Source organism: Odocoileus virginianus, chromosome 29 (genome assembly GCF_023699985.2).
Source record: "Odocoileus virginianus isolate 20LAN1187 ecotype Illinois chromosome 29, Ovbor_1.2, whole genome shotgun sequence".
Lineage (NCBI taxonomy): Eukaryota > Metazoa > Chordata > Mammalia > Artiodactyla > Cervidae > Odocoileus > Odocoileus virginianus.
This window is the reverse complement of record NC_069702.1, coordinates 20,211,379-20,235,921: the sequence shown is the minus strand read 5'-3', so window position 1 is coordinate 20,235,921 and position 24,543 is coordinate 20,211,379. Positions and strand designations below refer to the sequence as shown.

General features: G+C 40.5%; 1 protein-coding gene across 1 annotated transcript in view; it reads left to right on the top strand.

Moving 5' to 3' along the window:
- The window catches only part of LOC139031988 (SH3 domain-binding protein 1-like), a 65,394-nt gene extending 41,918 nt beyond the window's left edge, over positions 1 to 23,476 (top strand). Inside the window, exon 3 of the mRNA XM_070457986.1 lies at positions 23,391 to 23,476. Within this exon, the coding sequence (XP_070314087.1) occupies positions 23,391 to 23,396 (6 nt within the window). The 3' untranslated portion in view covers positions 23,397 to 23,476. The remainder of the gene's footprint in view (positions 1 to 23,390) is intronic.
- The last annotated feature ends 1,067 nt before the right edge of the window (positions 23,477 to 24,543 follow it).

Below are 24,543 nucleotides of genomic sequence, written 5' to 3'. Positions count from 1 at the left end.
TCCTATCTTTCCTAGTTTTATATATATATAGTTTTATTATACAAATTGGAGCTAACTAGAAAGTAGTTGATATGAGAGGGAAGGAAATTTAAAATGCTAGATAGAAAGTATAAACCATTGAATCAGGATTTAAGATTCAAGCCTGGAGCTGAAAGAAGGCAGTAGCACAAGTGATGATGGATAAATGGTTGGAGAAGGAGCCAAAGGAAAAGAGAGAGCAAACTGAGAACAAATTTTCAGCTAGGGGCACAAAGAAATCTAGCATAATGCCAGATATGGAGGTGATACAGGATCAATGCTTCCAAAGCTTTTTAAAATTTGACCACAGCTTGTATTCCAGTCATCTGTCTTCATTATGACTCTGTTAAACTAGTTGCTTATGTATGTTTCCATGATTTTATTCATACTATTCTCATTCTAGATACAGTACAGTCCAATAAAAGTTTTTCTGTTGGTAAAAATATTCTGTATGTACATGAACCAGTACAGTAGCCACTAGCCACATGTGACTAAAGGCTGATATATAGAACAGCACAAGTCTAGAATGTTCTTCCCTATTTCCAAATCTGTTGAAACTTTACATCTTTCTTTTGGATGTCTAACACTATAGTGAAAACCACCAATACTCCACCAGAGCCTCTCAGGCCCCTTTAATTGCTTCTGTGTGCCTCTTGGCCTTTGCTTCTGATTAATAGCCTGTACCCATGACTTCAGAGGACTTTCCTGAAGCTACTGGAGCCACTGTGCATAAAGGGGAAGAGGTCAGAGAGCTTGGGAGTTTATGCCCTGCCTCACCTCCCCACCCCCATCCTCAGGGCATCACTCTGACTCTCACTGACCAGTGCATGAGCATGAAAACCCAGCTCTTCGACTCAGGCCATCTCTGAGGTCAAACACACTCCCGAGTCCCCTGAAGTAGCAGGCTGAAGCTACCTTTTGTCAGATTTTGCCTGAATTCTGGCTTGGCTTCTTTCTCTTCCTTGTCCTGCTCCCCTTGATCCTTATAAGTTTTTCAGTCACTCAGTTGTGTCCAAGTCTTTGCAACCCCATAGTCTGCAGTATGCCAGGCTTCCCTGTTCTTCACTATATCCAGGAGTTTTCTCAAACTCATGTCCACTGAGTCAGTGATGTTTAACTATATCATCTTTAACTATATCATCTTCTGCAGCCCTTTTCTCCTTTTGCTTTCCATCTTTCCCAGCATCAGGGGGAAACTCACTTTTCCAGTGAGTTGGCTCTTCGTGTCAGGTGGCCAGAATATTGGAGCTTCAGCTTCAGCATCAGTCCTTCTAATGAATATTCAGGGTTGATTTCCTTTAGGATTGACTGGTAAATATTGTTTAATGACAACAGGTCACAAAGTAATACATATTTTAAAAACCAAAAATGTATTTATACAAGGAAATAAAAATTAAAAAAAATTATACCAGAATGTTAGAAATGGCTGGCTCTGAATAGTCCTATTTTGGCTGATTTCTACTTCCTTGATGATGCTTTGTTGAAATTTTTACTTTTTTTATAGTAAATATGCACACTTTTTGAAATTAAAAAACAAATATGTTTTTAAAAATCTCTAGCCACATCCACGTCTTTTCAGGACTCCCTACTCCAAAAATCAGCAACAATAATCAAATAAAAGCTTGGGTTTACAAAGAGGGTAGTAAAAACAAAAATATCAGAGTTGTTTTACTCACTGAGAAGTCTTTTACAATTCAGTTAACTGTAGAGTAAAGCTGGATGCTGAGTCTGGCAAATCTAAGAGATGACTTGTTATGACACAGATGTAACCCAGCACAAATACAAGGAGCCAGTTCAATTGCACAATATGCTTCTTTCTTTACACACTCTCATGTATGTATGTATTTTACACACAAAGCCCATGTTATTATGCCAGAATGCATTATTTCAACCATTTGAACATTTAGTTAACAATTCACATTCATCATTCTTACTTTGATTGTGTTAGAAGCTAACAGGTAAATTTGGCTAAGAAAACTATACTGTGCTTTATACCTTTATGTAAAGACTTTTAAAATGAACTAAAAGTATTCAATTAGTCACTCAGAGAATTCCTATTGACCAAACTGTTCAGATTCTTCAAGGAAATATTCTGAACCTTCCCTGGTAGTCCAGTGGCTAAGACTTTTTGCTTCCACTGCAAGGGTCACGGGTTCTATCCCAGGGAACTAAGATTCTGCAAACCTTGTGATGCAGCAGAGAAAGAAGAAAAGGAGAAAATATCCAATTATCCTAACTTCTTTCCCTTGCACTTTTGGCAATTGCATTGTTAAAAAAGAAAAAAAAATTAAGAAACCTGATCTCAACCTTGTTGTATGGAAAAGGAAGTGATCTTTAAGACACAAAATTCTTAGGTAATCTTCAAATTAGAACCCTGTTTAAGGAAAACTTTTGTGAAGTGTATAGAAGCATTTCTTTTAAAAATGTATTCACCATATTTGCAGAGCAAGAATAGAGATGCAGACAAAAAGAAAGGACTTGAGGACACAGTGGGGGAATGAGTAGGTGGGATGAACTGAGAGTAGCACTGATGTATATACAGTACATGTGTAAAATAGATAGCCAGTGGGAAGCTGCTATATAAGACAGGGAGCCCAGCCCCACACTCTGTGATGACTTAGCGGGGTTGGATGGGGTAGGGGTGGGACAGTGGGAGGAAGGAAGCCTCAAGAGGCAGAGGATATATAAATATACTTATGACTGATTCACGTTGCTCTACTGCAGAAACCAACACATTATAAAGCAATTATCCTCCAATTAAAAATGGTAGGTTGGTTTAGTCACTGGGTCGTGTCTGACTCTTGCGACCCCATGGACTGTTAGCCTGCCAGGCTTCTCTGCCTATGGGATTCTCCAGGCAAGAATACTGGAGTGGGTTGCCATTTCCTTCTCCAGGGGATCTTCTCGACTCAGGAATCGAACCTGGATCTCTTGCATTTCAGGGAGATTCTTAACTGACTGAGCAATGAGGAAAGCTCATAAAAATATATAAATAAAGTCTTGGCCCTCAAAAAATTGAATGAATGAATTTAGAAGATAAAAATGTGTTCACCTTTACTTCATATGTATACAATAGCACTGAAAATCAGAAGGGCAATTATCATTATCCTTAGTTTTCTGATACAGATTAGGAAGCACAGTTCAGTCCTCTTAAGCCGAGTTGGATTTGAACGCAGCTCTGCGGACCTTGTGTTACAAGCACACTGCAACAGGTCAAGGCTTGAACGCTTGAGGGACGGCAGGCACCTTAGAAGTGGAAAGGAAATAATATTCCTTCACCATCATCTCCTGACACTGCTGAGTATCCCATCTTCCTGAGTGTCTCTCCAGAGTGCTTGGCAGAACTGCTAAACTCCTTGGTACCAGACGAGGCAACTTGGCACTGCTCATGCTGCAGCCCAGCACAGTTCACTGTCTGGGTGGTCTTGTGGGGAAGGGCTCAGAGGAGTACTGATTAGTACCAGAATTGCCTTGCCACCCACACCGTACCTAGTGTCAGAACCCAGCCAGCTAACCCGTATTAGCTATCCTAAAATAATAAAAACAAATTAATAGAATTGCCTCGAGGGAAATCAAATTCCACTTGGAAGTCTAGTGGCAGAACAGCTGTTAAATTTCATTAAATTGGAAGTTCCTGTAGTAGCTTCTTGAGGATGTTTTTCAAAGTCTTTGGGCCACTGCTATAAAAAACCTGGTTAAACATTTTTCATCCGAAAGTATTTTTGCAGGGAGGACATGGAGCCTGTTTTGCAATCTTCATGGGATGTAAGATTGTGGCTGGACCATTTGCAAAGTTTATATTACAGTAGGTTTTGACAGAAGGGCTCCTTGTAGTTTTCAAATTTAAGAATAGGAGATCAATGGCTGCATTAAAAACCCCAAAAGCCTTTCCACTGAGGATTAAAAACCTCAAAAGCTTTCTACTGAGCATGGTTTTCTTTATCAAAGAAACTTCTGTAAGATGTTTATAGATTTTCATAAGTCTGGCTACAAATCCTATAATAAAATTATTAGCTAATGACAAGAACTAACCAAAGCCTATGTTACTTTAAATTTTGTTAAAGTGTTGTTTATCTACCTTTTTCTTCCAAGGATATTTCTGTGTCATTAAAATTAGGACTGTGTTGTTATAGAGATAAAATATTTCAGGAAGAATCCTTACAATGTTAGCAATAAAGAACTGTGTCTGTTAAGCTGCTCTCTATACTTCAAATTCATCTCTTAACAAAAAAAGTTTGAATAAGCTTATCACTGAGGACTTCTTTGGCTTTTGAGTTCTAGGACACTAGAATTCCAAGAGCCAGGTCTAAATGCAGAGTTTAACACATGCCTTCAGCAAGAATTTGAGGATTGTTGACACTGCAAAACAATGTCCAATCATGTATCAGTTAAGGTCTTTGATTATAAATTTTTTTGTTGTTGATGTTCAGTTGTTCAGTCGTGTCTGACTCTTTGCAACCCCATGGACTACAGCACACCAGGCTTTCCTGTCCTTCACTATCTCCCCGACTTTGCTCAAACTCATATGCACTGAATCGATAATGCCATCCAACCATCTCATCCTCTACCGCCTTCTTCTCCTTTTGCCTTCAATCTTTCCCAGCATCAGGGTCTTTTCCAATGAGTCGGCTCTTTGAATCAGATAGCCAAGGTATTGGAGCTTCACCTTCAGCATCAATCCTTCCAATGAATATCCAGGGCTGATTTCCTTTAGGATTGACTGGTTTGGACTCCTTGCTGTCCGGGGGACTCTCGAGAGTCTTGTCCAGCACCACAGTTCGAAAGCATCAAATTCTTTGGGGCTCAGCCTTGAAAATATAAATACCAGAACTCATGTTTGGCTCACTGCAGGTAAAAGGGAAATGATACTGAGGTCAGGATGGGGCTCCCAAGGGGAAACGTGAAGAAGCAGAAGCCTGAAAAGACAAGAACCTGGGTCCTGGGGGAATCTAAGAGGCAGATCTCCAGGACACTGCTCTGGTACTAGTTGGCTCCAAGCATTCTTCTTCTGTCGTTTAGTCACTAGGCTCCAGAGTCCAAGTGTGAAGGGGGGGGACCATTGCTCACATGATGGATCGATGTTCGCTATTCATTCTGCCCCATTTCAAGGTCCCTTCATCCATAGTAGAGGCTAGAATGCTAAAAACTCTATTCTGCAGTCTCTTGAAGCCAGTGTTCCAGAAGATAATTATTACTCAGCCAGTCACATACACTTGTGTGTGCCTGGAAAGGCAGAAGTGAGGTGGAGCCCACATTTGTGGTGCTTCTGCCATTTCTATTCCAGAGAGTGAATATCAAGGGGTTTGATTTTTCTGCAATAGCCCTGGCCAGGGTCCTCCTAACATCCAAGCACAGCTTATTAAGTGTTGAGAGGCATGGTCTCTCTGCATTGTTGGTGCAATCCCAGCAGGTGTCATGGCTCTGGAACCAACAACTCTGGCAGTGGCTTCTATTCTGGCAGGTCACAGCTAAGGAGGCGTATTCCTAGAGCTCACAGTGGCAGTGGGCACCAGAAGCTGGCATGGTGGCTTCCTAATTCCTCAGCTTCCTGGTGGGAGACATTCTTTCTGCACTCCAGTATTATACTGGCAGTGCTTCCTGGAAGGTTGGTTCTCTGTAATAAATCTCCTTCTGCTTCAATAGCTAGAAAGCATTCCATTAGTGTCTACTTGGCTGTCATGGTTCACATACCCACCTCGCGACTAGAAGGTGGCAGGACATGTTGATTGGCATCCCCAAGTGATAGTATACACAAAGGAAGAGAGAGAATTCTCTCCAAATTAAATAAGGCATCGTTATAAAAAAAAGAGTGGATTGTGAGTGGCAGAAAACAACAGACAACTATTCTGCAATTGAATACGAAGAAAATTGATTCAACATTATTTCAAAAGTGTGTTGCAGGTCCCTCATGCAAACCAGTTTTCTGAAGTCTTAAAATGTTTCAGTGCATGATGAAAGCTTAACTATCTTACGGGCAAGAGTCAGAGAAGGCTTCGTAAAGTGACATCTGATCAAGCAAATATGAAGGGTTTTCAAGGTAGTGGGAAATTAAGAACCTAATTTGTTGTTCAGTCGCTCAGTTGTGTCCGGCTCTTTGCGACCCCATGGACTGCAGCACACCAGGCTTCCCTATCTCCACTATCTCCTGGAGTTTGGTCAAGGAGAAGGCAATAGCACCCCACTTCAGTACTCTTGCCTGGAAAATCCCATGGACAGAGGAGCCTGGTAGGCTGCAGTCCATGGGGTCACTAAGAGTCAGACATGACTGAGCGACTTCACTTTCACTTTTCACTTTCATGCACTGGAGAAGGCAATGGCAACCCATTCCAGTGTTCTTGCCTGGAGAATCCCAGGGACAGGGGAGCCTGGTGGGCTGCCGTCTATGGGGTCAAACAGAGTCAGACACGACTGAAGCGACTTAGCAGCAGCAGCATATCCATTGAGTCCATGGTGCTATCTAGCCATCTCATCCTCCACCACCATCTTCTCCTTTTGCTTCAGTCTTTCCCAGCATCAGGATTTGGGGTGTGTGTGTGTGTGTGTGTGTGTGTGTGTGTGTGTGTATCTAAATATCTAAATGTAGATTGAGTGGGTGGTTAAATAGTAAAGAGGAAAGTTTCATTTTAAGCTTTTTTTTCTCAGGTAGGTGTAAATTTCATAATTGGAAAGAACCCTAGAAGACAACACAAACAACTGAGACACTCTAGACCCCGTGAGGGGTCAGCAGATTCCAAGAGCCCAACCTCAGTACTTCTAAACCCTACTCAGAGGGCACCTAGAAACAGGCAGCTTCCTATCTCTGCCCCTTTCATTGCCCTCTGAATCCTTGCCTCCTTAGCTAGAAACTGGATTTAACTCCTGAATGTCTCAAAATGCTAAGACTCCTTATCCGTGGACTCCCACATCACCTGATTCTTTTTATGACTTCCCAACATTCTTCCCCAGGCTTGGCTTGCCTCTCAGAGCCATGGTCATGAGCTCACGGATGGGCCGCTAGGGACGTTAGAGCGTCCGACTTCCCCCAAGGGAGACTAGACCCCTATTACTTCTTTCTCAGCTCCAGCTGAGGCTGTGGTTTTATTTCTCTCCTGACACACGACTGCTATTTTTCTCACTCGGCATTTCACACGTTGAGTTCAACTTTTACCCGCATTAGAAATGCTGCTGAGACAATATCGTCACAGTGATGCCTTGACCCAAACTCACATGATGTGTTTTCTGTGCCACCTGGTAGCATCATCAAGAGCAGGAAGGGAAGGAAAACTAATACTAGTTGAATTTCCATTATGCATCAGGTATGCGTCTAAGACCTTTCCCATGTGTTATTCATTGAATACAATTTATGCAGTGGTTTGCATCCCCAAACCAATCATTTTGTAGTCTGGGTCAGCATTTCCCAGGGGCTGGCTATGGTAGAACTCAGTTTAATTAAATATCTTCCTCCCAACAGTGTTCTTTCTTCCACTCATCCTGCCTTTTAATCCAGGTCAGTCTCAAGTCCATCTCTCCTGCCCTTGCTTTCACCAGTGGCATCCTCTGGAGTTCTGTCTCCCTTCTTTCCCAGTCTTTCCTGACTCCAGTCTTTCTATGGGAAGCTCTGATCTCATCCCTCAACTCAAGCCAGTTCTAAATGAAATGCTTCTGGCACCTCAGATGCTGATACTGACTGCACAGAGAGAGGGAAATTGTGATAAGAACCAAATTTCTAACATTCCTACCATTTTTCTAAAACTGTGTCCATCTGTTTTGGATCGGTGGCAGCCATTATATGAATGTGATTCTCACAACAGGATAAACATGAGTTGATGTTACTTTCCACACAGTTTCTCAAAGCTTTCCTTCTCCTCTTGACCTTCCACATTTACTTTCCAAGTGCCAGAGGACTACTAAGAGAGAAGCGTGTAAAATATGATAGAGATTAGGGAGTAGATCAAATCATAGGTTAAACATATTCGATAAAACATAGTAGACAAAATCATAGACAAAATCTCCCTCAAAAGATTAGAGTGTAGATGATAAAATCATAGATCAAACAATGAATGAACAGTAATACAAGCAGCCCTGAGGAGACTTCTGAGAGCTGCTGAAAAGAGGAAAGTCCTGATTCCTCTATTTGCAAGCTTGTAAACACACACACACACACACACACACACACAACACACCCCCCTACCTCACCACTTACTCTCCTGTCGCAGCATTTAAAAATCTAATGTGTTCCACTGCTTCCATTTCTTTCACACACTGGATTTCCAAGCATAAAAGCTGTAAAAAAAAAAAAGAAAAAGAAAAAAACAAACTATTTTTGCAACAAGATTCTTGGTATTAGGTGCTTGAAGAGGCTCTGTTTTTTTAAACAGTTGTGGCCCTGGCTGAGAAAAGAAGTGCTAAGTTCCTAAGAGAACTGTGAGAAGCCGGATCCAATTACCTCTCCAAGGCCTGAGGTGTTAAGACAAGGCATTTCTACTCACCCTCTACTCACCCCTCAGCAATGGAAGAGGAGAAATAGGAGCCAGAAAGACTTCATCTCTTAGGGGAGCACAGAGCGATAGGAAAAGAAACCATGTGTTCCCTTCAACGCCCCCTACTGGGTAGAGAGGACTTCTCCTCCCTGGATCCCGTGAAGGGCAGCCCCACAGGAATTCTGATGAGGTTTTGGGAGACTGCTGCAAGTGGAAAAGGATGATTCATTTTTTGGTTACGTATATGATTGGGAACCGAGCTGGCTTATCTTCCCAATGCCACTCAAGCGAGGATAATGGAACGTTGGCAGTCTTGCTGGGAACCCCAGCAGCATAGGAACCGAGGAGCTCATGGAGGGATGCCAGCTGATGTCACCAGCCACATGTCAGAGTGTGGTGAGGACTGAGATATTTCAGCATTTTGCATCTTACGTATGTCTCAGACTATGAAGTAATAAAATGTGTACATGCTTCATAAACATTTATCTGGAACTGATTTCAAGAAGAGGCTTCAGGACTAATTTGAGTGGTGACAAATAAGCGCAGAAATGCGTCATTTTTCACTGTAGTAATTTTGCAAAGAAACCCAGTTAGATCTGCCCGTTTTGTTGTGCTTGTTCAAAAGCACTGCTCAGCCCTCATATCTCAGCCTCCATGGGTTGTGGCATCTCTGAAGCAGCTGTTGCATCATGTTGCATCAAATGCAAAAAGTTGCATCATTTTCACAATCATGAAGGCTTCTGGTGGCGGATTTTCATGATTTACCCTGGTCCTCCTGCTTTCATCTGTGAACCAGGAACAGAGATGTGCTGAGAAATGTTTAACCACTGGGCCTCTTGTGGTGGGGGACGGGGAGAGGTACTACTTGTTTCCAAGTGACTCAATGTTAAAGAACCGCCCTGACAATGCAGGAGACACAAGAGTTGTGGGTTTGATCCCTGGGTCAGGAAGATCCCCGGAAGAGGAATTGGCAACCCACTCCAGTATTCTTTCCTGGAGAATCCCGTGGACAGAGGAACCTGGTGGGCTACAGTCCATGGGTTTGCAAAGAGTCAGACATGACTCAGCAACTGAGCACTACCACAATCACACCTGACTCACCACTGTGGTTAATTTCAAGCTACCAACATGACACCACTGAATGTAGGGTTGGGAAGAGCAAATTATCTCTCAGAAGGCAATATAAGTCATCTCCGGGTCACTGCTGAAGTGGTATGATAATAAGAGCCAGGCAATCTATACCACTGGTCCAATTAAAATGCTGCTGTGCTGTTATATTCCACTTTATATTAAATGCCCTTCCTCCAACAATCCCAAATCGCATAGAAAGAATAATTGTAGTACTCAAGTACAACCAAGAACGACATGAAAACTATCAGCTTTTCAAAGAAGTCTTCCTAGATGAAGGAGCTAATTGTTTGTAGCATGGTAGGTAACAATCCTATTTCTTTTTTTATTTCGTCTAGCCATTCCCAGTGTCATGTGGGATCTTCATTCCATGACCAGGGATAGAACCCAAGTCCCCTGCCTTGGAAATGCTGAGAGTCTTAACCACTGAACCACCATGGAAGTCCCAACAATTCCATTTTTAAGAAGACAGTACAACACTCTCACTGGTTTTAGATTCTTGCCATAATGGCCCCTACTGCAGCATGTCTTAAAGCACAGGTCTTTTGATGGATAAGCTACAGTGGTGTATACCTTGACACCGTGGAGTATCAGCTCCTCAGCTACACTTGGAAGCACAGCTGTTTGCTCTCTGCAAAGGAGAAAAGATCAGAATCAAAAAGTTAGTAGAGTTCATTTTCTAAAACAGAAATTGTTCCCCCAGGCTGATGAAGGGGTATACTAGCAGTAAACCACAGAAGCCCAGGCATCCTTTATAGCCAGTAATTTCCCACACAAGATTTCTACCAGGACCTCTGAAGTTATGGGCTTCCCAGGTGGTGCTAGTGGTAAAGAATCTAGCTGCCAATGCAGGAGATGCAAGAGACACAGATTCTATCCCTGGGTCAGGAAGATCCCCTGCAGGAGGAAATGGCAACCCATTCAGTATTCTTGCCTGGAGAATCCCATGAACTGAGGATCTGGGTGGGGTCCCAAAAAAGTCAGACATGGTTGAATTATACTCTACATCCATTCAGATTCTCAGCTGTAGCCCAAGTGGAGATGAAAATAACCATGACCATGGCTCCAGGTAAGGTGCTTTCTGAGAAAAGGAAACCAAAAGATTATGGCTCATACTGCTTTTTCTTAGAAAGAAACACCCCAAAGCCATACTGTTTTCAATCAAAACCAAAAAGAGAATTAATGGCTTGACCTCAATTTCACATCTGCATTAACAATTCAAGAAGAACAATTTGGCAATCTTCTACGAGTAGAAGAGTCTGTCACTGCCCTGATTCAGTTATAGTTAAATCAAGGCCAAGTCAATAAAAATAAAAGCATAGTGAAGAGTTTTTTAATTTTTACACAGAAGTTTTATAGAAGCCTCACTTTGATTTTGAAATGCTGCATTTACACATTCCAGTTATGCCCTCATAAAGTTCAGTGAGCATGATGATGTCAGCCCAATTAAACAGCAACGTGAGGATCTTTGTTTACTTCCTGGTCCATCCTTGCCCAACTCCAATTATCCCATTTTATAATAACTGGAAGATTAGCATGGAGCTGAAGTTTAAACGTCTTACTATTTTCCTGCTTTTTTTTAATTCAAAGAGGAAGCTGCTGTGATGGTTTCATTTAAAATCCATCCTGCTGCTGCTAAGATGCTTCAGTCCGACTCTGCGAAACAATGGACTGTACCCTGCCAGGCTCTTCTATCTGTGGGATTTTCTAGGCAAGAATACTGGAGTGGGTTGCCATTTTCTTATCCATAATTCCTCATCACCTAAAGAATACGTCAGAGTTACTGGACCATATTTGCTTGTATTTTGCCACTTGTCATAATCCATTCCCCTTTTCTTTAGAGAAAGAATGAGGGAAGAGAGAGAAAGAAATAAATACAGCAGATCAAGATAGGCTAAACTGCATCAGACTGCAAGGACTGTTGGACTGCAAGGCCATCCAACCAGTCCATCCTGAAGGAAATCAGTCCCGAATATTCACTGGAAGGACTGATGCAGAAGCTGAAACTCCAATCCTTTGGCCACCTGATGTGAAGAACTGACTCATTTGAAAAGACCCTGATGCCGGGAAGGATTGAAGGCAGGAGGAGAAAGGGACAACAGAGGATGAGATGGTTGGATGGTACCACCGACTCAATGGACACGAGTCTGAGTAAATTCTGGGAGTTGGCAATGGACAGGGAGGCCTGGCGTGCTGTAGTCCATGGGGTCGCAAAGAGTCGGACATGACTGAGTGACTGAACTGAACTGAAACTGCCTCAGAAGAATATACTCGTATTTTAAAGAGTTTCTTCAGCCATTCAGAGGGAAAATCAATCTCCAGGACGTGTCAGCAAGTTGTCAGTTCAATATTGCTCAGACTGATGAAGAAGAAGGCTGAACGAAGAAGGCTAAGTCCTTTGAGATGCCAGCAGACAGAGTGTGACTTCAAGACTTAAAGCCCAACTCTGAACTTGTTGGGAGGTACGCCGACCTCAGAAGTCTCTTCTCGAGGGAGCATTTCCAGTGGAATGTCCTGTGAGCCTATTGAACAGGAAATGGCCTGTCAGAGACTCCAGCAGTAAAGTGACATGCATCTTGGCACAGCTTTATGGAACTGACCCGGTTTGGGAAACAGATGACCACCAGACACTCAAGGAACTTTCATAATTGTGAGTTAAAGTAGGGCAGCCACCGGCAGGATGGGGCAGGAGGACTATTTTAAGGATTCCCTGAAGCATAGCTTCAAATGATGAGGCCCAGCTTTGTCACGTTGGTCAGATGGGGAAGTAATTTTAAAGACCTCAGGCTCACTCACGAAACTCCAAGTGAGCAAAAGGCTCTGATTCTGCAAATAGCAGCTGTAACCGCCCTTCCAAGAACAGGATGCCCTTTCAGCCATTCTGATTTGAACTATCAGTCTCTGTCACTGTCATCTTGGAATTGAAAAGTCAATGCCTGCAAGTGATCCGACCTGCCTAGAAAAATTAATTTGGAACAATTATCCCTGGCAAAATCAATGGCAGGCAAAGAGTCAAAATATAAAGAAATGGAAAAGAATCAATTGGAAAAGACCAATAGAAAATGAAACAATTCCTCCATGTTTTCAGCTAGGAAAAGAATATGAAGGAACAATTTTTAAAATTAGAACTACAGTCATCAGCCAACGTATTTTTTTAAAAAGCTTCAACCTAAACATTGATCAAAGACATAAAAATACTATCAGCAAGATATCAGTTTCTACTTTTTTGAAGATTTTTTTCTTAACGATAGTGATGGATGGCAGGAAAACAAGAAAAACATGCGTTAATTTAAGTATCAGAAATTTATTGAACAGATTCCATATGCCAAGTACTATTCCGAATGCCAGAAATACAGTAATCACTGAATCAAGCAAAGTCTTTATCCTCATGGAGCTTATATTTCATCAGAAGAAATTTATAAATGATTAAAATACTTTGAGACAAAAATAATCTTATAGAACATAAAATAGAACAGTTGGATGATGAGTGACAGCAGACGGTCTACTTGAGACTGCTTGTGGAAGGTCCCTCAGAGGAGGTGAGATTTGGCTCATGATGGCCGTGTGAACACAATCCTACTTCTAAAACTATATGTTAAAGAAACGATGAATGTCTAAAATATAGAATTGTATAGATGTTCATCACAGTCTATTTTATAACTGCTGAAAATGGAAACAACGTGAAAGCTACCACACAGCTCTCTGCTTTTCCTTTGTCCCTCTTGGATGACTGCTTATGGAGGAAGCCATAAGCAGTGATGAGCCATCCTATGGAAAGGCCCAGGTGGCGAGAAACTGAGACCTCCAGCCAAGAGTCACATGTCCAGGCTTAGAAGGGATCCTATAGCCCCAGTAAAGCCTTCAGATGACAGCAGCCTTGTGACTGCAATCTTAGGAGAGACCCTGAGAGTCCCTTGGACAGCAAGGAGATCAAACCAGCCCATCCTAAAGGAAATCAACCCCAAATATTCATTGGAAGGACTGATGCTGAAGCCGAAGCTCCAATATTTTGGCCACCTGATGCAAAGAGTCGACTCTTTGGAAAAGACTTTGATGCTGGGAAAGATTGAGGGCAGGAGGAGAAGGGAATGACAGAGGATGAGATGGTTGGATGGCATCACCAACTCAATGGACATGAGTTTGAGCAAGCTTTGGGAGATACTGAAGGACAGGGAAGCCCGATGTGCTGCAGTCCATGGGGTCGCAAAGAGTCAAACACCACTTAGTGGCTGAACAACAACAATCTGTATCCATAGGCATCCTTTGTGGAGAGAAAGAAGGAAATGTATAAACATTGTCATTTTCCTTCTGACAAGAAGCGTCCTTCTCTTCTCCAGGTACTTTGCTGGGCTGAGTTGTCTTAGTTTGGGTTCCTCTTGAGGCCAGCCCTGAGACAAGAGTCCAGTGTAAGTAGTTTAGCTAGGAGATGGTGCCAGGAAACCCTGCAGAGTGCAGAGAAGAGAACAACCAGCAGAAGGAAGCCAGTGAAGAGGAAAAGGATCTAGCCCATTACCACTGCAAGCAAGAGGCTCTTACCCCACTGGGAGGTCTAGGACTCAGTGCAGGGTGCTCCTCAGAGTTATCCTTGTAGGGAGCTGGGTGTTTTGTCCACAAACTCCCATCAGTGATTGGTTGAGGGCAATAACTCCCCTTTCTTAGGGGCAATTAATTCCCCTTGACTTCCAGCCTCACGTGGCAGTCAGAAAGCCTGCAGGAGAGGCTGGTGCCAACAGTTAGAAGTTAGGACTGGGCACGTGGAAATGGTAACTTGTTTACTACAAAAGTCAATTTCTGTCTTTCCTGACAGCTTCCTTTTTCACCTTCCTTTATATGTGGGCTCTTTTCCAGATCCTTCTAGTTCTTCTAGTCCACTGAGTGTCTCTTTCTAGAAGAGCAGAGGCTCACTTGTCCACCTGATCGCTCGGGCAAACTTCCCTGCACTGTTGTGTAGGTCTGGTCAGTCTCTTCCATGTACTTTTCTACCCCTGTTGGATGCTGTTAGGAGTTTGAGATGCAGTTAGCTATCACATGGAGGTTGGCTAATAGAAGTGTAGTTCCTTCATAAGCATACATATTTTAATAATTTTGGCAGCAATCAACCACTTTGAGGGGCTTCCCTTGTGGCTCCTGGTAAAGAATCTGCCTGCAATGCGGGAGACCTGGGTTCGATTCCTGGGTTGGGAAGATCCCCTGGAGAAGGGAAAGGTTACCCACTCCAGTATTCTGGCCTGGAGAATTCCATAGACAGTCCATGGGGTCACAAAGAGTTGGACACGACTGAGCAAATTTTACTTTCAACCACTTTGAAGGGCTTCCCTGGTAACTCAGTGGTAAAGAACCCGCCTGCAATGCAGGAGACATGTGTTTGATCCCTGGATCAGGAAGACACCATGGAGGAGGAAATGGCAACTCACTCCAGTATTCTTGCCAGGAAAATCCTATGGACTGAGGAATCTGGTAGGCTACAATCTGTGGGGTCACAAAGAGTTGGACATGACTTACTGACTGAGCACACATCCACGAAACCACTTTGAAAACTTTACTGTTAAGTAAAGTTACTGATAAGTTATTCAATTTAACTCACTGAGTTGCAGTAACCATTTGGTAGTCAATCAAAGAGGCAAAGTATTTGAACCACTTAAGTACATACAAATATTTTTCTCTTCCTATCGATTTTAATCACAAAGAACTTTCGTGCTCTTAAACATCAAGTAATCGGATTTTCTAAGTCTGATATGTAAAACCTCTGAATTCCTATTTCTTCATAACTTAAAGATTGTTGCTTCACATTTTGCTTTTTTTTTTTTTTTTTTTGCTGATGTGATAAATGATTTTATATGTCCTATGACTTTAGAAAGATAGCACTGTTGATTCACATCAACTATTACATTTTGGCCAATAGTTAAAGTACAAATGTCCACCTAATCTTGTCTCCCTCCAAGACTTTGTTGGCGCTTTGGGCAGGTCACCCCAAAATGTGCCACAATGGCATATTGATTATTTTAAATTAAAGTAGGTTAAGAAATGGCCAAAACAAAAGGCAAACTTTACCTCTCCTTTCTGTCTTCCTGAAACAGGAAGTAAATCCCTCATATGAAAGGGGCACCCTCCACATCTGGAGGTAGAAGGACACCTTTTTTTCTTTCGGCCACGCTACACGGCATGTGGAGGTCGAACTTGTGCCCCTTGCAGTGGAGACATGGAGTCTTAACCACTGGGCTGCCAGGGAATTCTTGAAGGTCACCCTTAATTGCCAGAGATAGGGAATTAGGTCCAAGAAGTCTAGATAAATAAACACTGTTACTTTTTTAACTTTTTAAATAATAGCTTCGTTGAGATATAATTCACATACCACAAAGTTCACCTTTTAAGATTGTATAGTTCAGTGACTTTTCATATCCAGTTGATCCTTAAAGAATGCAATGATTAGGGAAGTCAACCCACAGCCACTGAAAATACAGATATAACTTCACAGTTAGTCCTTTGTGTCCACAGTCCTGCATCTGTGGAGTCAATTAATTATGGATCATGGAGGTCTTTCGTATCACCAAAAAACACACGTGTATAATGCGTGTGTGCTAAGTCGCTTCAGTCGGGTAGAACTCTTTGAAGTCCTATGGACTGTAGCCTGCTGGGCTTCTCTGTCCATGGATTCTCCAGGCAAGAATACTGGAGTGGGTTGCCATGCTCTCCTCCAGGGGATCTTCCCAACTCAGGACCCGTGAAATTGGAATCCATGTTGTCCTAGGGTCAACTGTACTTACAAATGTGTGCAGCCATCACCGTTACTTTGAAACATTTCTACCACCCCCAAAATAAGCACTGTACCTATTCACAGCCCCTCCTTTCTTCCTTCTTCTAAGCCTCTGATGACTACTAATCTGTTTTCTGTCTCAATGAATTTTCCTGTTAACATTCATGTTAATGTTTCATACGAATGGTGTTATACAATATCTGGGATTTTGTGCCTGGCTTCTTTCTCATAGCATACTGCCTTCAAGAATTATCCATATTTAGCATGTATCATTACTCATTCCTTTTTATTTTTAAGTAATATTTCAATGAATAATTGCTTATCTGTTCATCAGTTGATGAATATTTTGGCTTTTTTACTCTTTAGGTATTACAGATAATGCATAAAGCATTATATTTCAATAAAAAAAAAATAGAAAGACAAATAATAACAATTGAAAATGAATGTAGCATTTAAGAAGACATTTCTTGCAAAGAAAGTATACAAAAGACCAAAGGAAGCTCAATGTCATTAGTTATTCAAGGAACACAAATCAAAACTAAAATTTGATACACATCACATCCAGTACAAAGGCTAAAATATTTAAAAGACAAAATTTGAAATGAATTTAGAGAAATCATAAAACCTCATTCATAGTTGGTACTATTTTATTTTACTTTTTTATTTTGGAAGGACTGATGTTGAAGCTGAAACTCCAATACTTTGGCCACCTGATGCGAAGGTCTGACTCCTTTGAAAAGACCTTGATGTTGGGAAAGATTGAGGGCAGGAGGAGAAGGGAACAACAGAGGATGAGTTGGTTGGATGGCACCACCGACTCAATGGACATGAGTTTGGGTAAACTCTGGGAGTTGGTGATGGACAGGGAGGCCTGGCGTGTTGCGATTCATGGAGTCGGACATGACTGAGTGACTGAACTGAACTGACTGAAATTATATTTATTCATTTTCTTTTTTCATGAAGGCTGCATATTGTCACCATGCTTATCTAACTCAAAAAAGTAAAATCATAGCATCTGGTCCTATCACTTCATGGCAAATAGATGGGGAACAAATGGAAACAATAACAGACTTTTTATTTTTCTTGGGCTCCAAAATCACTGCAGAAGGTGACTGAAGTCATGAAACTAAAAGACACTTATTCCTTGGAAGAAAAGCTATGACAAACCTAGATAGCATATTCAAAAACAAAAACATCACTTTGCTGACAAATGTCCATCCAGTCAAAGCTTTGGTTTTTCCAGTAGACATGTAATAAGAGTTGGACCATAAAGAAGCCTAGCGCCAAAGAATTGATGCTTTCAAACTGTGGTGCCGGACAAGACTCTTGAGAGTCCCTTGGAAAACAGGGAGATCAAACCAGTCAATCTTAAAGGAAATTAACCCAGAATATTCATCGGAAGGACTGATGCTGAAGTTGAAGCTCCAATACTTTGGCCACCTAGTGCAAAGAGCTGACTCATTGGAAAAGACCCTGATGCTGAGAAAGATTGAGAGCCAGAGGAGAAGGGGGTGACAGTGGATGAGATGGTTGGATGGCATCACCGACTCAATGAATATGAATTTGAGCAAATTCCAGGAGATAGTAAAGAACAGAGAAGCCTGGCATGCTGCAATCTATTGGGTCGCAAAGAGTCAGACACAATGGAACATCAACTATTGAAGTCAGTTTAATTGGTAGTATTTTAAAATAGTGCAGTGGCAGTGACTTTTGAAAACAATCTGTAAGTTCCCCCTACATTTAAACATAACCTTACCATATTACCTAATAATTCAAGGACCTACTTCTACTTCATGTGTACCTGTGTATTAAAAACATTTGTTGTTGTTATTGATTAGTGGCTAAGTCGTGTCTGACTCTTGTGATCCCAATATAAACCAAATATCCACATTAAAGGCTATACATAAATGTTTATATAAGCATTGTTACTTTTAAAATTTATTACCTAAAGCACAAACTCTGTTTAGATTTTTCATTAATTGAGCACTCAAAACCTACAATTCTTTGTCTTGTCAGTTTCTTACAATTTTTTTTTTCTTCCTTTGTCCAAAAAGTATAAAAGCTGCTTACTTTGGCCACTTCTTGGTGATGGTTGTTTAGTCACTAAGTCATGTCAGACTCTTTACAATCCCATGGACTGTAGCCCACCAGGCTCCTCTGTCCATGATATTTTCCAGGCAAGGATACTGGGGTGGGTTGCCATTTCCTTCTCCAGGGGATCTTCCTGACCCAGGCATCCAAACGGAGCCTCATTTGTCGCAGAAGGTCTCCTGCACTTCAGGCAGATTCTTTACCTCTGAACCACCAGGGAAGCCCCTGCCACTTCTTAGGTGCATTTTTTTTTTGAGATTTCCACTCCCATGAATTAAAATTTGTTTATTTTTCTCCTATTAGTCTGACTTGGGTCGATTTTATCATTACTTAAGAGGTAAATTTTCTCCTTCCCAACAACTTCTTCCAGGGAAATGTTAACCTTAAAAACAAATGTGTCTTCCTAGGGAAAGAAACAATATATGCTTTTTTGAATACCTAAAGGGCATAAAAGTATCTCTTGCTTCATTCTGAAATGTTAAGTGGGGAGTGGGAGGAAGAGATCAGAGAGAGTCAGAGAGAGAGACAGAGAAATAAAACCCTAGCATATTTGAAGGAGCAAAGAGTTGCCAGTTTAATAACATAGCCTGAAAGTCCTAAACACACACTTTATTGGAGGCATTTATCTGGAAATTACTGAGGGGGTTTTGAGTTGTTTTTGTTGTATCTTTCAAAGTACTCTATAGAAAAATCTTGAAAACAGTCCAAGAAGTCTAATTTACATCTTAAAAAGAAAGTAATTTTTTGACAGTTACTTATAAAGCACATCCATTTGTTGTGTGTTCTTTTTTTATTTTCTTAAGTCTCATTGTGTTTTGCTGTAATAACCTAAATGCTGTTTCGAAAAGTACTCAATAGCCCAGGGAGCAGTTTGCACATTCTGAAATCCCTACTGACTCAAGAAGAAATATTGTGTTTCTCAGATAAAAGGGAGAAAATAACATAGAAAGTAGAGGCTGGGTGTTTTCTCCTTTCTGACTCAAATGTCAGAACGTCAAAAGTCCATAAAACAATGTTAACTCATCTGTTCCTCTGCAATTTGATTCGGAAAATGAATTTTCATCCTTAGTAAAGTCAGCTTGGAGCCTCTGTGATATGACTGTGACAATCACACTCGTGTTTCTTGGGCCTATTAGTGTTGAAGTTGCAAGCTTGATGTTTTACTAACGTAGTATCACCCGCTCAATTTTTTAAAGATTTTTATTTATTTATTTATTTTATATAAATTTTATATTATATATAATATATAAATATATATTTATAAATTTACTATATTTATATTTATAATATATTATATATAACATATATAATATAAATTTTTATTTATTTATTGGCTGTGCTATGCAGCGTATGGGATCTTAGTTCCCTGACCAGGGATCAAACTCGTCCTCCCTGCATTGGGAGTGCGGAGTCTTAACCACTGGACCACCAGGGAAGTCCCTCTATTTTTTTTAAAGAGTTTAAAGCTAGATTACATACTATCCTTTGGGAGAATCAAAAGAAAGTCCTTTCTGTTCCTCTCCTCACCCCCACTTCTCCCCAACATCTGTGTTTAGGACAACATCTACCATCTGAATTATGTCACTTACCTGTTTCTGAATATTTTACGTATATTTGCTCCCTTAATCCTCATGACATTCCATGAGGTATGTGCTATCATTATCTCCAGTTTATAGAAGTAGAAGCAGACACAGAGAAGGTAAGTCATTTCTCCAGGTAGCACAGTAAGGAAGAGATGGGGCAGGTATTTGAACCCATGCAATTTGGTTCTGGAATTTAAGACTCCTAGGACTTGCCCTTCTCTCGGCTCATCAGGGGTCCTAGAAACAGCTGCGAAAGAGGCAAGGTGGATTCGTTTTCACTTTGCTGTGTTTTGTTCAGAGTCTTTGTTGGTTGTTTTGGAAACATAGATCTCAGTATCTCTTTACCTTTTCAGGACTTCCTTACCTAGAATCTAAGGTCTCCTGATTCTTTGTGAGAGTCCTGGTCATTTTCTAATCAGTGTTATTTAAGTATTCACCTGCTTCCCTCCCCCAGCACACTCTCTTATTCGTCTTTGTAGTTCTCACAGGATTGAGCACTCCAATTTGTATACACATTATCTTATTTATATATTAATATGTGGTTTTATATTATACTTAGTTTTACAGTTATATAATGCATATACATATATATATATATATATATATATATATATATATATATATATATGTTGTTGTTATTTAGTGGCTAAGTCATGTCCAACTTTTTGCTACCCCATGGACTGTAACCCACCAGGCTCCACTATCCATGGGATTCCCAGACAAGAATACTGGAGTTGGTTGCCATTTCCTTCTCCAAGGGATCTTCCCAACCCAGGGATCAAACTCAGGTCTCCTGCATTGATAGGGGGATTCTTTACCACTGAGCCACCTGAGAAACCCATGTATATGTGTGTGTATGTGTGTATATATATGTATATATATAGTATCTACCATATCTTAATTCAGTTCAACAACACAATGATCTGACTCTGCTCACTTTGCCTGAGAAAACCAAGCTATTTCTCATGCTTGAGTTTGGCCATACAGCCACATAAATATGACAGCACCCTCAGTTTATCATACATTGGAAAATATTCACTCTCTGAAGATCTCATGCTATTTATCAAAACTCAATACTAAATTTAAGTCTTTCACGTACACGTGTTTTCTAATACATCTGCCCCATTTTTGAAACATCTGAGCTGTTTTACATCACATGCCACTTAGAAATAGGAAATGATTGCAATATGTTTTTTAAAATATGATATGCAGATATATTTTCGGGTTCCTAGAGCCTTCAAAACAAATAGTGACAGCTCACCAATTCCTTTCTGAAGATAAACACATAGGCACATGTGATTTTCTCACCGATAGCAATCACTAGATCTAGTTAAAGACAGATTCTTCTGGGCTAGTGAGTGAGGGAAATACAGTTTCACAACTTCAAGAAAAGAACATAAAGCAAAATAGTTGTGATGGAGGAATGGAACTAATAGCTAAAAACTTAAGATGCTTAGAAACATTATTTAACTCCCCTCCCCAGCAAATTATAACTTAAAAAATAAAGCTATAAGTTTAACAGAAAAAAAAAACTGAATATAGCAATTTCAAACATTATGCCCACACAGTTCTTAGTAAATCAAGCAAAAGCAAATTTTCATGCTTTTTTTAGAATACAGTAAGTCCCCCTACATATGGAAGATTCCATTTCCAAAAGCTTGTTCTTAAGTCCAATTTGTTCAAAAATCCAACAAAGTTACCCTAGGTACCCAACTAACACCATTGGCTACATAGTACTGTAGTGTAATAGTACTATACTGTATTTTTCGCACTAATAATACATACATAAAAACAAAGAAACAAAAAAATCATTTTTAATCTTACAGTACAGTACCTTGAAAAGTACAGTAGTTCAGTACAATAGCTGGCACATGGGGGCTGGCATCCATATTCACATCTTTGAAAGTTCACATCCTGAAACTTCATATGTAGGGGACTTACTCTACTTATGAATCTCAAACTCTCATCAGCAAAAGTTTCCAGTATCACTGGTGGAGGAATGTTTTATTGGGTAGAGAAAGAACATGAAGTATATTTCAAAAATAATCTAAACCTAGAATGGGGTAATATTGGTGAGAAGCTTGAAATAACATGATAAAACTTGGCATCTCATTCTAGTCCAGATCCTGCAGAATGTGGGTTCTTTCTTATTTTTACCTTCCTTCTGCAATAATTGTTTCAGCCGCCAAAAAGAGGTTGAGCTGGAAAAATCTCTTTTAAAAAGCTTCTTTTTTTCAAAGTTGTTTCAAAAGAATCCAAACTTGGCAGCCTGTATTCCAAAAGTGCCTTAAAAAATCACAATTTGTATGTTTGACTCAAGTGGGATTAATATATAGTACAATCGTGACTACATATATGTGATCCAAAAAATTAATGTGACTATTCTCATTTTCTCTCTGATTATATTGACCAGTTATTTCCCTAGACCTGTCTGGTGTTTAGAAAGTCATGTATACATAGGGTAAGTGAAGACATCTTTGGGGTGGGGATGGCTTTAGTAAGATAAAGATGGCTTTAGTAAGTTAGTGCCTAAACAAGGATCAACAGAATTCTTTTTCCTCCTGTCATTGCTGGTTTAATGACATGATTTTATTTTGACTACAGTATAAAGCCAAGGATATAGTGGTTTTTAATAATATGGATATTAAAAGCTAGCTTGGAATATTATTACTTTATGATCAGTGATCAATGAAGGAAATTAGTATATCTGAAAAAGATGGTCTGAGCTAATAGGAGAATAGATTTGTCTCATCATTTTTGTCATTGTTATTCAGTTGCTAAGCTGTGTCTGACTCTTTGTGACTCCATGAACTGCAGCACACCAGGTTTCCCTATCCTTCACAATCTCTCATCATTTTAGGGATATTTTAAATTGTTAATGAGATTTTCTGATGACTCAATAATAACAGTAGCATTCAGGCTCCCGAGGCCAGTTTTAAACATTTGCTTTCACTGTTAAAATTGTTTGTATCATCTTAAAATAGGAATAATACAATAATCTGCCATTTCAGTAATAGATCCTCAACAATCCTCAACAATCACTAGTGAGAGCACTATTCTACAGATAAAGAAAATTTATATTTAACTATTCAATAAATAGACCCCAGATAAACCACAAAGATAGACTCTACTATGGGCTGAATTCTGGCCATCCAAAATTCATATGTTGAGGCTCAAGGTCTCAATGATACTGTATTTAGAGATAGGACCTTTACTGAAATAAGTAAGATTAAATGATATTATATGGTTAGGGCCCTGACTGAATAGGACTGGTATCCTTGCAAGAAGAGGAAGAGAGAAATTTAGGTTCAAATTCTCTCTTTCTCTCTCCCTCTCACTCTCTCTCTGCCGGTGAAGACATAGCAAGACTGTAAACCAGGAAGAGAATCCTCATGGAGAACTGAATCAGCCAACACCTTGATCTTGATTTCCAGCCTTCAGAAATGTAAGACATACATTTCTATTGTTTAAACCACCCAGTCGATGGCATTTTGTTATGGCAGCCTGAGCTCACTAATATAGGCTCTATCATAGGTGAAGAAAATCAACATTTTTAAATTAGGACAAGGGAAGAATACTTCATAAATTAGTAGGTGAATGTGCTTTTCAGGGTCTTCTTGCTCTTATTGTTTACTTGTTTGTTTTTCAGAAGTAGAGCTCTCAGTATGGTCCAAGAGTAGATTATTCAATAAAAAGCAAGAAGCTAGAGTGTAATTGAGGAGAAGGCAATGGCAACCCACTCCAGTACTCTTGCCTGGAAAATCCCATGGATGGAGGAGGCTGGTAGGCTGCAGTCCATGGGGTCTCGAAGAGTCAGACATGACTGAGTGACTTCACTTTCACTTTTCACTTTCATACACTGGAGAAGGAAATGGCAACCCACTCCAGTGTTCTTGCCTAGAGAATCCCAGGGACGGGGGAGCCTAGTGGGCTGCCGTCTATGGGGTCGCACAGAGTCGGACACGAACTGAAGCAATTTAGCAGCAGCAGTGTGTAATTGACATATAACTCTTTACAAGATCTCCTATGTTTGCTTGTTCCCTTGTTTCCTTAATCTAGCTCAAATTGCTCTTTGCAATTCCCATGCAGGACCTGTTGAAGTTGCTGAGGGTACTATACATTTACAAATCTCATGGGATTGCTGAAGATAGAGAAAGGAAGTCCATGTGAACACTGCTGTTGTTTGAACCCTGATGTCAGATTCATTTATATCTGCCCAGCTGGGAATACAATAAAAATGTTCTAGACAAATAATGTTTGTCTTCTTCACAGCAGACAAAATAGCTGGGTCTAGGTGATAACTGAAAGAATCATAGCAGAATCACAAAGATAGATTAACTAACAAAGGTAAGATTTCTGGAGCACACACTATGCACTGGGCACTCTGGGGGCATCGAGAAGTAGAATCTGACCCTGAATATGGTGTAAGATGATATCACGAAGCATCACAGCACAAAATCAATCAACTTGTATTTATTCAACCCTAGCTATGCTCCTGGCATCATACTTG